Genomic DNA, 13,714 nt, shown 5'->3' on the forward strand with positions numbered 1-13,714 from the left:
TCGATCTCACAGCGGAACAATTCAGACGCAGCTCGCGCTCGCTGTAGGCGAGGAGTAATGGAATAATTATGGTAAAGTCAATGGCATAGAGTGAGCGTTGCCATACCCCAACATTCAATGTTGCCTCCTGGCTGGTGGACGGCTGGCTTTATGGCTGTTTATATTCAAAAAACAAAAAACCTGAAGGGTAACGCACCCCCAGAAAATATGTTAGCAATTTAGTTTTTTTTTTTTTTGGTGATTGTAAAGAAAAAAAAATACAGAAGGAAAAGTTGTACGAAGAAGATTAGAACCGATGTTTCGATGTTCAAAAACGCAGCTTTAACCCATTTTGCACAGGAGGGTTCGGAAATAGCGGCTTTTAATCGTGCTGTTAGTTACTCGTTTTAACAGTATTTCTGCTGTTTGTCGCCAGGTGACGCTGCTCAAAGGACCCTACTATTTAATTTACAGAATCTTGCACATGGTGGTCTGTTTTGGGGACACTTGTTAGAACTGTTGCGTAGACTGCCCTTGCACTTACAGTGGGGTTTCAGCCGCTTTCACTTCTTAAAAGTAAGTGGCTAGTATGCCACGTATCTGCTACACTGGCTGAGTGGCAAGACTCTATCTGCCATTTTTCTATGGAGTATACTTGATGTGCTCTCATTTTGTGGTGCAGCGGCTCGGCATCGAGGCGAGTCCTTGCGCAAGGCACGTGCCCTACAGAACTCATGCAGTCACATTCCAGATCTATGTCCGTCCGACGACCACAGGTGAGTGCGTGTAGCCGCTTTTCTACGCTGTGCTAAGATGGGTGGCTGAAATTTACCATGTCTTCTTTCTCCAGCCAAGCCAAGCACAATGGGGCCTGGCCGGAGGGAGTTAGGAGGCCCAGCCAAGGTGAGGACACGGTTGGTTTTGCGAGTGGTTTGGATGCCATGCTTGTGCGTGTACAGTTCTTGAGACTACAGTGGGGTTATTGTCAGTGTTATTTATTTATTATTTTTTTTTTTTAAGAATGCATTGTAAGATGCCTTCGCTCGTTCATAACTTGCTCATTCCTAGCAAAAACGGAATAAGGAAAGGGATACAGTGAGAAGTTAGTCGCAGGCCAAATAGAATACCTCAAATGCTGTCAGAGTTGAGATTTGAGAGCCCATTTAAACCTCTCATTCTTTGTTAACCGTTACCTCTCCATGACTTCGGCATTTCAAGTTGGGGAGCAAGCGTGCTGAAGCCAAGCAGTGTGTGAAAATGGCCTCACAATCATGCGAGCAGTGTCTGAGGGGCAGTCATAAGCATCAAAGCACCGTGAAACTTAATTTTAATGTAACTTTATTGTTATGGCCCTTTTTTATTTATTATTTTTATTTTTTCCCGTGTGTAGGTGCGGTACAAGGTGGCCGCACGGCAAGGTCATCTGTTCGGGAGGATGAAGACTCGGATCAATTGAGTTCTTCACCAAGGTGACATTTGCGCTTATCTGTCTAGGTGTGAAGATTCTGTACATGCAAGGGCGGCTTAATTCACTCCGGTAGTAGGTTCAGTGCTAGTCGATCCTGGATATATTTCAAACTGAAAAGTTATCACGTAGTTTATTGAGTCAATAATTTTGAATATAAATATGTGGTGCTAGATAAGGTTATCTGTAATCTAGAAGCAAGAATACAGGGCACCCATCTCACTTCTTATAGACATTCCCTCGGTTGACTTGCTGTCGGTACATCGCCGACTAAGCATCGCTAAGCCTAGTTTGCTTCATGAGGAAACCGAAGAGGACAATACTCTGGACTTAGCCACTACTTACTATAAGAGGTTCAATCCTCTTACAATTACATCACTGCACGGAAGCGGGGTGACCACGCGATAAACTGCAATTGCTCTCTCTTTTGGTATAAAATGGCGTACCGGATAAAAGTACTCGAGCAAGCAGGCAAGCATGTCATGGCGGGCACCCTATGTAGACATCGAAAACTGCCGCTACGCTGTCAGAAAACGCTGGTATACAGTTTTGTCGTTCCGCATGATCTCTCCACTTTTGTACAGGACCGCACATTATAAACGGAATGATTCTCTCTTTGAAATTAAGGTGCAGTTTCGGCTGCCACAACGCCTTTGGCAACGAGGAACTCCAGGCGAAGGCCATTGCCTGGCTTCTGTCGGGCTAACTTTGCCGCATCAAAATCGGCGTTGCTAAATGGGAAAGACTACTCTCGAGCACATCCTATGCGCCCATTATCCTTTTACTGTAGTTTTACAGTGCTAGCATCGAAAACCGTAGAGCATGCAAAAAAAAAAAAAGTGATTGTGGCCGCACCGTTGAGAGGATTTCTACTCACACGGGTGTAGCATGGCATCTGATAAATTTTTTTAATATTTCCCTAAATTGGAGTTCAACAAGCAAGAACAGTAGAGCTATGCTTTTGCACGAGATCTTCGAGGGGATGTTTGTTCGACGTAGAAGAGAACGTTGATATATCCAGGATCGACCGTTGCACCGACAGAGCTCGATGTAATGAACTTTATTGTAATGCAGTGCATTAGTTTTTCTAATGTCACATCTATGGAGGACCATGTTTTTCGAGCTTCAGTACAACGAAGTGAATTTTGGTGCATTTTAAACATGACAAAATTTCATCGCTGGCTTGGAACATGACCCCATGCGACAGGACTCTAATGGGTTCACGCAAAAAAAAGAAGAAAAATGTCAAGAGAAAAAAAAACATGTGACCTGCGTCTGCGCGAGAAAGTGCATCTCCGCAAGATGGCTTCCACACACCTCTGCAAGGAACTGTCGGAAAGCTGTGTTGAGGGAGAGCTCTCTGCCAGTGCGAAAAAGGCAGGGCACTATCATACCTGCTCTTTTTGGAGATCTGTCACGGCCAGATCGTGACATGTTCGTGCACGCATTGCTTGCTGCATTGCTGGCTCCAGCTTAAAAGGACAGCATCTGCCCGGTGACTGGAGGCTTAAAAAACTGCGGGGTCGTATTTTCAACTGATGTGGTGAGACACACATTACCTTGGTACGGAGATGGCCAGAAATATAGGTGCTGTGAGCATTGCCTGCAGCGTACAGGAGGGTGCACAGTGTGCCAACTTGTGGAGTTGGTAGCTTTTTTGCTACAGATAGATCGAGAAAACAGAGACACACACAAGTGCCCTTCTGGGAACCTTTGAAGCCCTCAGAGCAACGTGGAAAGAAAAAAAGCTGAAAAATCAAATACATGAATAGAAATAGGTTTGGGATACAATGAGAAAGATTAGAAGGGAAAAGGGAAATCTGGACCGGTGCAGTTTTAATTGGGAGAATGTAAGCATGTACGTTTCATCTAATCTTAACTCACTTCATGTATAGTGCAACAAACACTGTGTTTGCAATAGTGGCATGCCCAGTGTATGTGTGGGAAAGGATATATTAGCTGCCTCACGATCCTCTATCCTCTCCTTTTTGACTTTGCTCCAATGCCAAAAAATGAAATCTTCAAATCCACGATTTTTCATGGAGTCGGGGAAACACGGGGCTGTAGTGTTACGTGTACTCTATGCAACATTTTTGTTGTGGTAGTGGGTGCAGTGGCCTCTTGTTCTCTGCAGGTGTCGTTCGGATGAAGATGATGGCCTGGTGGCTGGCCGGAGGCCCTTTTCTTCCCTGCGCCGCCATTCCAGCGGGGCCATGGAGCCACTTTTGCCAGCACGTTTGCGGGAGTCCAAGGAGCGAAGTAACTGTGATGTCGCCAAGTACCTGGAGTACGGTGAAGATGCCTCGGTGGCATCACTGCCCCAGTCCCCCGCGAGAAATGCGCACGAAGCGATGCAGCGAGTGCGTGACGCAGCCGATGAGCAGGAATCCTTGCACAGAGCCCCGTCCGGCACCTCGTTGAGCCTGCGAAGGAGCACCTCCCGCTCGGAGCTGGGCTCCCCATTGCACCGGAGTGGATCTCGCAACACCCTCGTAGGCTCGGAGCTTGCATCACCTCTGCATAGGAGTGCCTCCAAGTCTGACGTGGGCTCGCCTTTGCGGAGGAATGCTTCCAGAACGGACCTCTTTCAGCCATCGGTGCTGAGCCGAAGTACGTCGCAGACGGATGTCTATGGGGGCTCTCCTGTGAGGAGGGGTCGACTCGTAGCGGAACCTGAGCCGAAGAAGCCGTCAACGTTGGAAAGCTACTATGACCAGCTAGCTGGAGGCTTACAGAAGCAGGCAGGCTACCCACTTCGCCGAGAGTCTTCTCTCTCACACATGTACAATTTTTCTGGGGAAAAGGCAGCACTGGAAATGACAGATCCATTCGAAACCGACATGTTTGCCGAGCACAGGGAACGAACAAAGAAGGCAGCAGCTCAAACTATGAGCTTTGTGCAGCTTTCAAAGATTAAGGACACCGCCGACTCGGGTAAAGCACCTTCGAGTATCAATATTGTCTACATGCAGCAAGACGGCTCAGGGAGCCGGCCACCGCCAGAGAAGCGAAAGCCGACAGAGAGTAAACCGTCCTCCTCACCAACTTCCACGGGGCAGCAGCAAGAGACGGAAGAGAACAGGACTGTTGATGACAGTGGCTCTCCTTTGGCAGCGCAGCTAAACAATGTGCGGCTAAAACTCGAAGAACGGCGGCGTAAAATTGAGCAAGAGAAGCGCCGCATGGAGGAGCGAGTGAAGAAGCAACGCCAGAAAGTCAGCAAGGCAGCATTTCTACAGGCCGTGGCCCGTGGGGACAGTAAGGCTGCCGAGAGCAGCACTAGCATGCATGAAGAGGAGGACGCGGCCTCGGTCAGCTCGGAAGCTCAGCCACAAAGGTGGTTGCAGCAGAACGGTGATCCGCAGCCCGTCGAAGACTCGCCCCAGAGTGATGATGTGGACCTCGACGAATGTGTCTCATCTATTGAGCGGCTCAACAGCAGCCTTACGGATCTGCAGTCCGATATCTCGCGCATCGCCAAGCAGCAGCAGGCCATTCAAAATCTCCTTCATGGGCCCCAGGCGGTGCCTTTGCCACCCCAGCCTCAGGAAAAGTTCTTCCTGCACGGAGGAAGCCCGGATGATGGAGCCCAGCCCCAGAGTCTGCCCACTTTCTCCTCTCAGCCCTATCTGCCAGCAGAGGTGGTGCAGCCACCAATCCAGCAGCATCAGCGTCGTCAATGGGGCGACTACAGCATGACACCTGTTGCCATGCCCCCTCAGCAACAACCACGCCGGGGACACTGGGGTCCCCCTGTGGTTGCAGTTGCCGAGCAGCCGACCGTGCGCTGGGGGGCCCCCAGTGGTACTATGATGGACCAGGGCTACGTTGTCTATCCCCCGAGCCAAAACGAGTTTGCCTACCATCCTTCACCATATTATCAGAATGGCACGTCTCCTGATATTCGGCAAATGGGCTACGCCAGTTTCACAATGCCCCCTCAGCAACCACCTCAGCAACCACCTCAGCAAATGTATCAGCAACCACATCAGCAGCAGCTGCATCAGCAGCCTTTGTCACAACAACAGCTGCAGCCTCAGCAGCAGCTGCACCCACTGCCGCCACCATTCCAAGCACCCTGCACCGCCAAAAGTTCAGAACAGTCGACTCCTGTTCAGCGTGAATCTCAGCACATGTTGTCGACCACACCGCCGTCTTCTGGGGAAACGGATGTGACGGACCGCTTCGAGAACCTCTCCTTGGGTGGCTCTACCCCACCTCAGCCAAGGAGTGCAGAGTTTGGCAGGACGTACCGTGTTGCCAAGGGGACAGCACGCCCTCAAGCAAAGCCAACTGATGACAGCGATGTAGGCTTCTTTATCAGTTTTGACGACCAGCAGCCGAAAAAGCCAAAGCCAAAGCTCCGGCCGCGGATCAACAAGTCTGAAGAGGTGGCCCTCAGCAATGGCTCCCTGGCTCCAGTGACTTCAGAATGCGAGCAAGGTACACATCTGCCCTTGTGCTAAGTGAATTTTTGCAGGCAGTAGCAAGTGCAATCTTGTCTTGTGCTTATGTTTTGTTCTCATATCTGACGTCTTCAGTGTTGCTAATCATCTGAACAATGACTATGACAGGAGGTATTCTTAGTTTGTGTGGCTCAGCACTATTTTTACGTGTTGCTTGCAAAATCGAGCACACCAGTTAGCTGGAGGAAGGGAGGTTTGACGTGCTTCTGGGAAAAGTAGTTCGGATATGCAGCAGTTGCGGGCTGGTAGGCCTCATGGCTTTTGCAGGTTATATAGATACAAGACCAGGTCAGAGTGAAGCTGGCTTCTTGAATGTTAAGCATTGTTTTATGTTGATTAGAATTTTGTCATAATAAAAGTACATGTAGTGTATAAACATCGATTTAGCAGAGTGATACACTGCTTCCATTTGGCCTTTCATGGACAACAGTGTACTTTATTTTTGCCTATAGTAAAGATGTCTTCAGAGAGACGCTGAAATAATTTTTACGTTTTTATTCCAAAGCAAAAAATCTGTAGAGGTGGTTTTTGATTATCCTAGTCAAGTACAAAAATAATTGAAATTTCTCCTCATGTCCGATTAGGGCACCGCCACACACTTGGCTGCCTCTTCTGCACTAAAATAGGAGGTCCTATTTTTAATTTTTTATACGTTGAAACTTAAAGGACTATAGACATCTAATTTTTGGGCTCGTGCTTTATCATTTGTAATGATGCCTAGCACATTACCTGTACACGAATCGCCACGTCACATTCGCCTACAACTGCAGAATAATTTATAAACGAATTTCGTTTCTCACCTGTTTCAGTTTCAACAGCCGAGCTATGGCTCCGATGTCACATTCAAGTCTAGGTCATGCGAGGGTTGAAAATACAGCGATATAATCATTACTGTGTCATTTGAATTCACCACAATGATTAAGCCAGCCCGCCTCAAGAACTGGAATCGTTACAAGTGAAGAATGAGCGATTATATCGCTGTTTTTTTATGCCGTGCGTCAAGACATGATTGTGACGTCACAGCCATCGCTCTGATATCGAAATCGAAACTGGTGAGAAAAGAAAATTTAATTATAAATTATTTAGTGGTCGTAAGCAAAAACTGCATGCGGATGGATATACAGGAGTGACTTATGCATCATTAACAAGAGGAAAAATGCCACCAAAATTTGCAAACCATATTGTTTCACAGTATTTTTAAATTAGAAAAAAACTTTAATGTGCAATGTTATAGGCACATATACAAAATTCCAGCCACGCTGCAGCATTTCAGTGATAAAAAGCCAAGCCAAGTATGAAGTAAAAAAAAAAGAATGCTGAAAAATGCTGTGAACAAGGCAGCTGTGTCATACAAACATTAAATAGACTGTGATGAGTGCAGATTTCGTACACTGGAACCACACTGATATAAGCGACTGAAGTGCTTTTAAGATTCCGAACTGTAAGACTGGCTCTAATACAAAATAGAAATTACCAGCAACGCTTCCTCACCATGCCTTGCTGATTGGCAGCTTTTGACATCATTTCATCATTGCAGAAGTGCTTTTACTGTTTGTCACCTCCTTGCAGCTCTCGACAACAGCATTCATTTTGCAATTATAAGCCGACACCGTAATGTTGAAGGCTTCAGACCACCCCCTACCCCCTCATAAAGAGAACTTTTCTCGAATGGAAGAGTGCTAAAGTAATTGAGAACGACAGTAGGTCGTCAGTGTCTCCCTCGTACGGTGCACAACCTTCTGTGCGATCAGGTGCATTGGGGATGCTACTCTTATGGAACGATAGTGCAATTAAGCCTTCCGGGATGTCTTCTCAGCATGGACCCAGCTATAGCTACAACTCCTAGTGACGCACACTTGACGTAGCTGGTTGGCCTTAGCTCGCGCAATTTTGCTTTTATGAGGTGTCATATTTTATGATATGGCTGCGAAATCCTCGAATCTATGCAGACCCAAGAGTTTCATGTCTTCTTCTACTATCTATCTAATCTTATCTATCTTATCTAATCTATCAATTTAGATTCAAATAAATGTACAAACATTGTAGTCTGCCACAGCTATGAGGACACATTTTCTTTTTTTTCTTTTCTTTACTAGGAGACTCGAAGAGCCCTTCGAATGGTGCACCTTCTGAGGACCAGGCACAGCCCAGCAGTGGTAGTGGGCCCTTGGGTGTTGGCTTTGTCATTGGTGCCGACCTGGTGAACCCTGACCCGGTTAGTGGTGTGTTTTATTTAGTCTCAGCACCGGGAACTGGAGTTACCCTGCAGGCACATTATTGGGTGTTTGTTATGTGACACCTAGGGCCCTGAAAGGTGCTTCTTTTTTTTTGGAAGGATTTCTCGTGAGATCCGTGTGCTGGGGTCATCTTTCAGTATCCTAGCGGTACTTACTTGCAGGACAATGCTATCTATAAAGCTATAAAGAACACATTTGGGGCTTTTGTTTCGGTTAGATGTGTGCAATCTGAACAGGCTACTTCATAAATATGAAAGCAACAAGTATAGAAATTGAGGTGTGCGAACTCTACTGACAGAATTCAAATAAAACATTGTGGGGGTTTAAGCATGGCTTGAACCATGTGATAAAGTGAAAGCTGTGAGTGTTGCAGCGCTAGCCTGTTTAATGCCCGCTTTTAATCTGCGGTATTTTTCATAATTTTTATTTAAATTAGGTTTTGGGGAAGGGAAGGAGCCTTATACTTTTGAGTGGACGCCAATTGTGGACACCTACATGGAATCAGGTCAAGACCATGTTTTCATATTTTTTTTTTTTCTTGTATATTGTACATTGGTTTATAAGAAAGGAAATATGCAGTATCTGTTTTTGACCTTCAAGGTTGTTCAAGGTGACATCGCACAACCCAGGGCTGCCTCTCTGTTTAAGTTAGGTTTCGGGGACAGGAAGGTGCAGGACATTGTGGACACCCACACTTAATTAGGTCAAGGTCACTTTAAGGGCACATTTAGTGTCGCACGAAGACCTGCTATACATAGTTTAGTGAATGTTTCGCTTCCATTATAAACTGGTTTATAAGAAAGGAAAGGCACAGTATCTGTCAATGTCACTTGAAGGTGAAAACTGTGCATACCCGACAGCTCGAACTACCTGGCGTAGTGAAGCTTTCGCTTCAAAAGACGAAACAGAGTCGTACTTCGCTAGCGCAGTGACCGCATTTACTGCTGTCAATCAGAACCACATTTTTTGCTCATGCAGCAGAAGCTAACGTGGCACTGTTGGATTTCCAATGCGGTCTTGTGCTTCAGAGGAGTGCATTACTGCACTTTGCATCCTATTGAAGGTTACCAAGCCAGAGCAACGCCTGAATGTACAGTGGTGTGCATATTTCATCGTTCACTCATTTTAAAGCTCAGTACAGTGGCTTGATGCGGTCACTTAAAGCCTATCACGAAGTTTCTCGTGTACCTGCGCACAAGTGTGACAAACAGAAAAAGCTGGACAGAATCCTGTTCTATCTCTTTTGGCCTGGCGCCATCATCGTCCCTTTTTACCTACCACCCTTGCATTACCAGTTCTTGTCTATAAAGAGGCTAACCATTATTTGAATAATCAAAGTGCTCGCTAAGTTGTTCCTGTTCAGCACATGTGAGCATGCTTTGCACATCTGAATGTTGCTCTTAGACATATGCTGAGAACTTTTGTCAGAAGGACACTCTAGACCCACAGTAGGCATCCTCTTGTTACAGCCCAAAGGCATGATCATATTTTGTGCTACGAATATAGAACGTTTTTTGATTACTGTGTCAGTTTATTTCCCTCCGCATTGTATGCATGTTAATCTGTCTGCCTGTTTTTCTCTTTCTAAGCATCATTGCATCAGAAATGTTGCTATAGTATAGAGGATATGTGTTCGGAATTATGATACACCAGCTGGAATCGTGCTTATTTATATATTACTTTCATACTTGTTCTGATAAAAGTATTTTTCAAAGTCGTACAGAAACGTTCGGAACAGCGAACGCAGTTGGATGTTGACATTGAATTCGGAGCCGTTACGTGTTCACCATTGGAGCAAGGTAAATTAAAAGGCTGGTGTGTGTTGTGCGTGCAGGAGGCTGAAACTGAGATGCAGAGGCGCAAGGAAATGATGATGCTTGTGTCACTGCGGAGGCGAGAGCAGCAGGAGGCCTCCAGAATCGCCAAGGAGCAGCGAAATGCCGTAAAGCGCATGCAAGAACAGTGAGTGGCTCTCGCGTCTTTTGATGCTGATAAGGATTATTGTTATACATTTGCACTACATTGTTACTTACTCTCCCTTTTCCTGCTGGCTTACACATGAGTATGTGAATGCTCAAACTCAATGTTCAGGCAACCTCAATGTAGTGAGGTAATACTTTTTGGAAAAATTTTCTTATATCGCAATTTTCGTTGCATTGATGGTTTCATTGTCCTAAAAGATTCCCATTCCGCTTTGTTTTGCCTACATGTGTTTGTAAAAGTAGACCACTTACAAGTTATTACGCAACCACTTAAGGGTCTGTCACATTGCCAGTTTGGTCTGCCAACAGCATGTCTTCCTGATGTCTGCATCTATGTCACAGTGCACCGACGGGAACAGTTGACTGACAGTCGGTGTTGGCGCCACGTCGCTCGCAAAACTGCTGTCGGCAGGCGGTTGCCCAACTCCTATGCCACACTAGCGAAACAACGCGCAAAACCCCCCACCGAATAGGCTCTCTCGTTCTTACTTCTTCTCGTGTCATTATACCATACCTTTTCTTAATTCTTTCATTTTTTTTCTGTCAAGCTAAATTCTCCTTTCTATAGCTGCTTGGTTTATTCTCATAATTGTTGGAATCGCTAGACTGAAGAACTGCTAAGTATTCCACAGCTGTAATTGCTGGGTCAGAACGGCAGTCTTCGAAAAATAAAAGCTGTGCATGGCGAATAAGAGGCAATATGTATCAAAAAATCTGAAGAAAAAAAAAAGAAAAAAAAAATGCTACTCGATATCCTCTGTTGCGGGATCGAACTTACGACCTCCAGTTTGATAGCCAATTGCGCTAACCAGTGCGCCACAAAAACTAGGCCTAACTAGTGTTTTCATAGGTTGGAAAGGTTTCAGCTGATACGCTGTCTTGCAGTGTGAGAATTGCAAAGGCAGTAGAAGCGATAGCAGTTTACCTCTTGACTGTAGACTGTCCAGCTTGCCGAGAGCAAACTGCTGATAGTTAGAATTGTTCCGTGTAGTACAGTAGCGGGTAAAACCTTTGGCGGATTTTGTAAAACCTTAGACTGATTTGACAGGGCCGGCCACGGGGCCACGGCTGCTGTTGGTTTCGCTTTCGAGTTGAAATGCAAGTTCAGTGCTTTTGGCGCACATAATTCCTGAAACACATTGAATTAGGGCACAAAAGTGTACTGCGTGATGCGTAATGTAGCGTTGAAATTGGCTTGCGAAGTAGCAGCGCAGCGACTAGATGTTATGATTGTAAATACAACTATTAAAGTGCAGGAGAATCGGGAGCTCTAGGCTGGCTCCAGAATAATAATCGCTTCTTCGTCATTTTTTTGTCACATACTTTGTTCATTTTGCGCTGTTCTGTACAATTAGGAAATCAGAAGTGGTTGCTCGAGACTTCGACGCGCATTGCAAATCTACGCTCCCCGAATGGAAAATGCCTCCGTTAACATTCCGCACGCATTCGGCGGCCCCGCATATTTTTACGGTGCTCACGTTCGCGTGTAGGTCAGGGATTATGCATCATTTATACCTTCTTACCTATACTAGTGCTGAAAGGTATTTGCCGTCGACATGGTGTACAGTGTCGGCTTTGTGTTTCAAGAATGTTTTTGCTCGGCAGCTGATCTCGCGAAGACTCAGTCACCAACAGTCGGCAGACTGGTTTTGTTGGTGTCTGCGGACGTTGATTCAGTGTTTACATCCTCTGGTGCTAGTTTAGTTCTGATGTTAATTCTTCTTTGGCTGCAGTGTGCTGGCATCATTGTGGCTTTTGTTGCGCTTAACCGCTGTGTGTATGGTCGTGCTGCTCTGTGTCTTTGGGACATTGTCCTCGTATGGCTCGCTTGTGGCCCATCATCAAATTATGTTGGCTGCTGCATGCAGGCTGCGTCGTGAAGAGCAGGCACGCAAGAGAGAGGAGGACCGGCAACGGAGGCAAATGATTCTCGAGCAGTACCGCCAGCGCAAGGCCCAGGAAGAGGCAGAGAAAGATGCTGCGGTCATGGGGGCTGCAGGCCTACGCAGTGGAGAGGCGACACTCACTCGTAGCAGTGCCAAGCCACGGTCGTCATCACGGCCACGCCCAAAGTCTGTGCACTTGGGACCCTGTTCACTGCAGCGCGGTTCCCATACCAGCCTTGATGGTGAGGTGGTCTCATATTCTCCAGTTGGATTGTAAATACGGTTCTACACCTTTGAATATATGTACCGGAGTGGTGTTCCCTACTAAGACCTTTAAAACATAGCTAGCTCCATGATCTGCCCCTATTACCGATTGGCTGGTTTGATTTTGTTTGGCTTGAAAAGCTTGACATCTCTAAAGAACTCTGGCTGTGAAGGACACAGGCTCTGGAAATTTCGACCAACGCACTGATGTTGGCGCTAGGTGTGGGTTCATACTAGCCCTATACGCTCCGAGCGCGCTCCACCTACAAACCTCGATTGGTCTAGCAATGAGCAACTACATAGTACAGTGCACTCAAATAACTATGTGTCAATTCATACTTAGTTCACTGCGTGTTCAGTCCAAAGAAACTGATGTGGGGTCTTTTTTTTTTTTTTTTCTTCTTTAATGTTCCTGCAATCGTTATTTATGCTGTTCAAGTTCGCCCAGGAAATGATTATTTTATTGTTGGGGAGAAATATATTCAAAAATATGACAGAATGCTGAAGCCACTTCAAGTGGTTCAATTTTTTTTATTGTTGTGGCAAGCTGCACCAGCGTGCTCCTCAGCAAGGCCATTTCATTTTTGATTCTAACAAAAAGAAAGCTTTTCTTTCTTCCTCACTTATTGAACCCTTCTGCCAAAACTGATGTCAAAGTGGGCTCATTGCGCAATAAATACGGCATTTCGGCGTTTCAGAAACTGCTGTCGAAATACGAGGAAAGCAGCGATGCGAGCAAAACTAAGAATGTGAAATTTTTAATGAATATCAACACAGGCGACGGACAGAAAGGCTAGACTGAAACACATGCACTGAATTCACTAGCATGCGAGGTGAAAACTTTGGCGAGAAAGTTGTTCAACAGCTGATGCATGTTTGTCAGAATTGTGACGTGACAACCATAGCGTCACTCAAGAACGGCTACGCTGGAACCATGGTGTTTGCTTGGTCTAGAAAGCCTCCGCTGCCTCTTAGCCGGTGCCAGCAGATCGCAATCTCGTCAATGTAACGGCAGCAGTCTTCATGGATGACCAGGGCGAAACGCCTCGTGAACTGCGCGCGTCCAGAGGTTGCAAGACCTCAGGCTGAATCTGATCATCCAGAGGACGTAGCTCTCCAAGAAGCTGCTGCACAGAGACGAAGAAAGGCCGGTCGAGCAAAACGTGCTGCCAAATCCTCGGAAGAACATGAAGCCCGTCTCGCCAAACATCAGTCAATACCATTAATCAACAAACAAGTCTAGCCAAGCTTCACCAGGCTTATCCTTCAAGCTTTCCCTTTGGTTACTTAGGTTTAGCGAGTTTAAACAGTTGCCTAATTTTTTTTCTCTTTGGTGTGGTGTTGAGGGAAATAACCTGCAGTGTGACTACCGCTCGCATGTATTGAAGACCCCAATAAGTCTCTGTGCACACTTCACGACAGGAAAAAATGCACC

The 13,714-nt window shown here is 46.1% G+C and overlaps 1 protein-coding gene across 1 annotated transcript in view; it reads left to right on the top strand.

The window, feature by feature from the left end:
* Patronin (calmodulin-regulated spectrin-associated protein patronin) overlaps nt 1-13,714 on the top strand; it is a 46,961-nt gene that overhangs the window by 26,328 nt on the left and 6,919 nt on the right. Inside the window, exons 5-11 of the mRNA XM_084591768.1 lie at nt 662-755; nt 830-882; nt 1,370-1,448; nt 3,579-5,887; nt 8,007-8,125; nt 9,982-10,109; nt 11,998-12,257. Coding sequence (XP_084447894.1) covers nt 662-755; nt 830-882; nt 1,370-1,448; nt 3,579-5,887; nt 8,007-8,125; nt 9,982-10,109; nt 11,998-12,257 — 3,042 coding nt within the window. The remainder of the gene's footprint in view (nt 1-661; nt 756-829; nt 883-1,369; nt 1,449-3,578; nt 5,888-8,006; nt 8,126-9,981; nt 10,110-11,997; nt 12,258-13,714) is intronic.

The sequence above is a fragment of the Amblyomma maculatum genome, chromosome 1 (genome assembly GCF_055883805.1).
Source record: "Amblyomma maculatum isolate TAMU_Amacu chromosome 1, ASM5588380v1, whole genome shotgun sequence".
In the NCBI taxonomy this organism is placed as follows: domain Eukaryota; kingdom Metazoa; phylum Arthropoda; class Arachnida; order Ixodida; family Ixodidae; genus Amblyomma; species Amblyomma maculatum.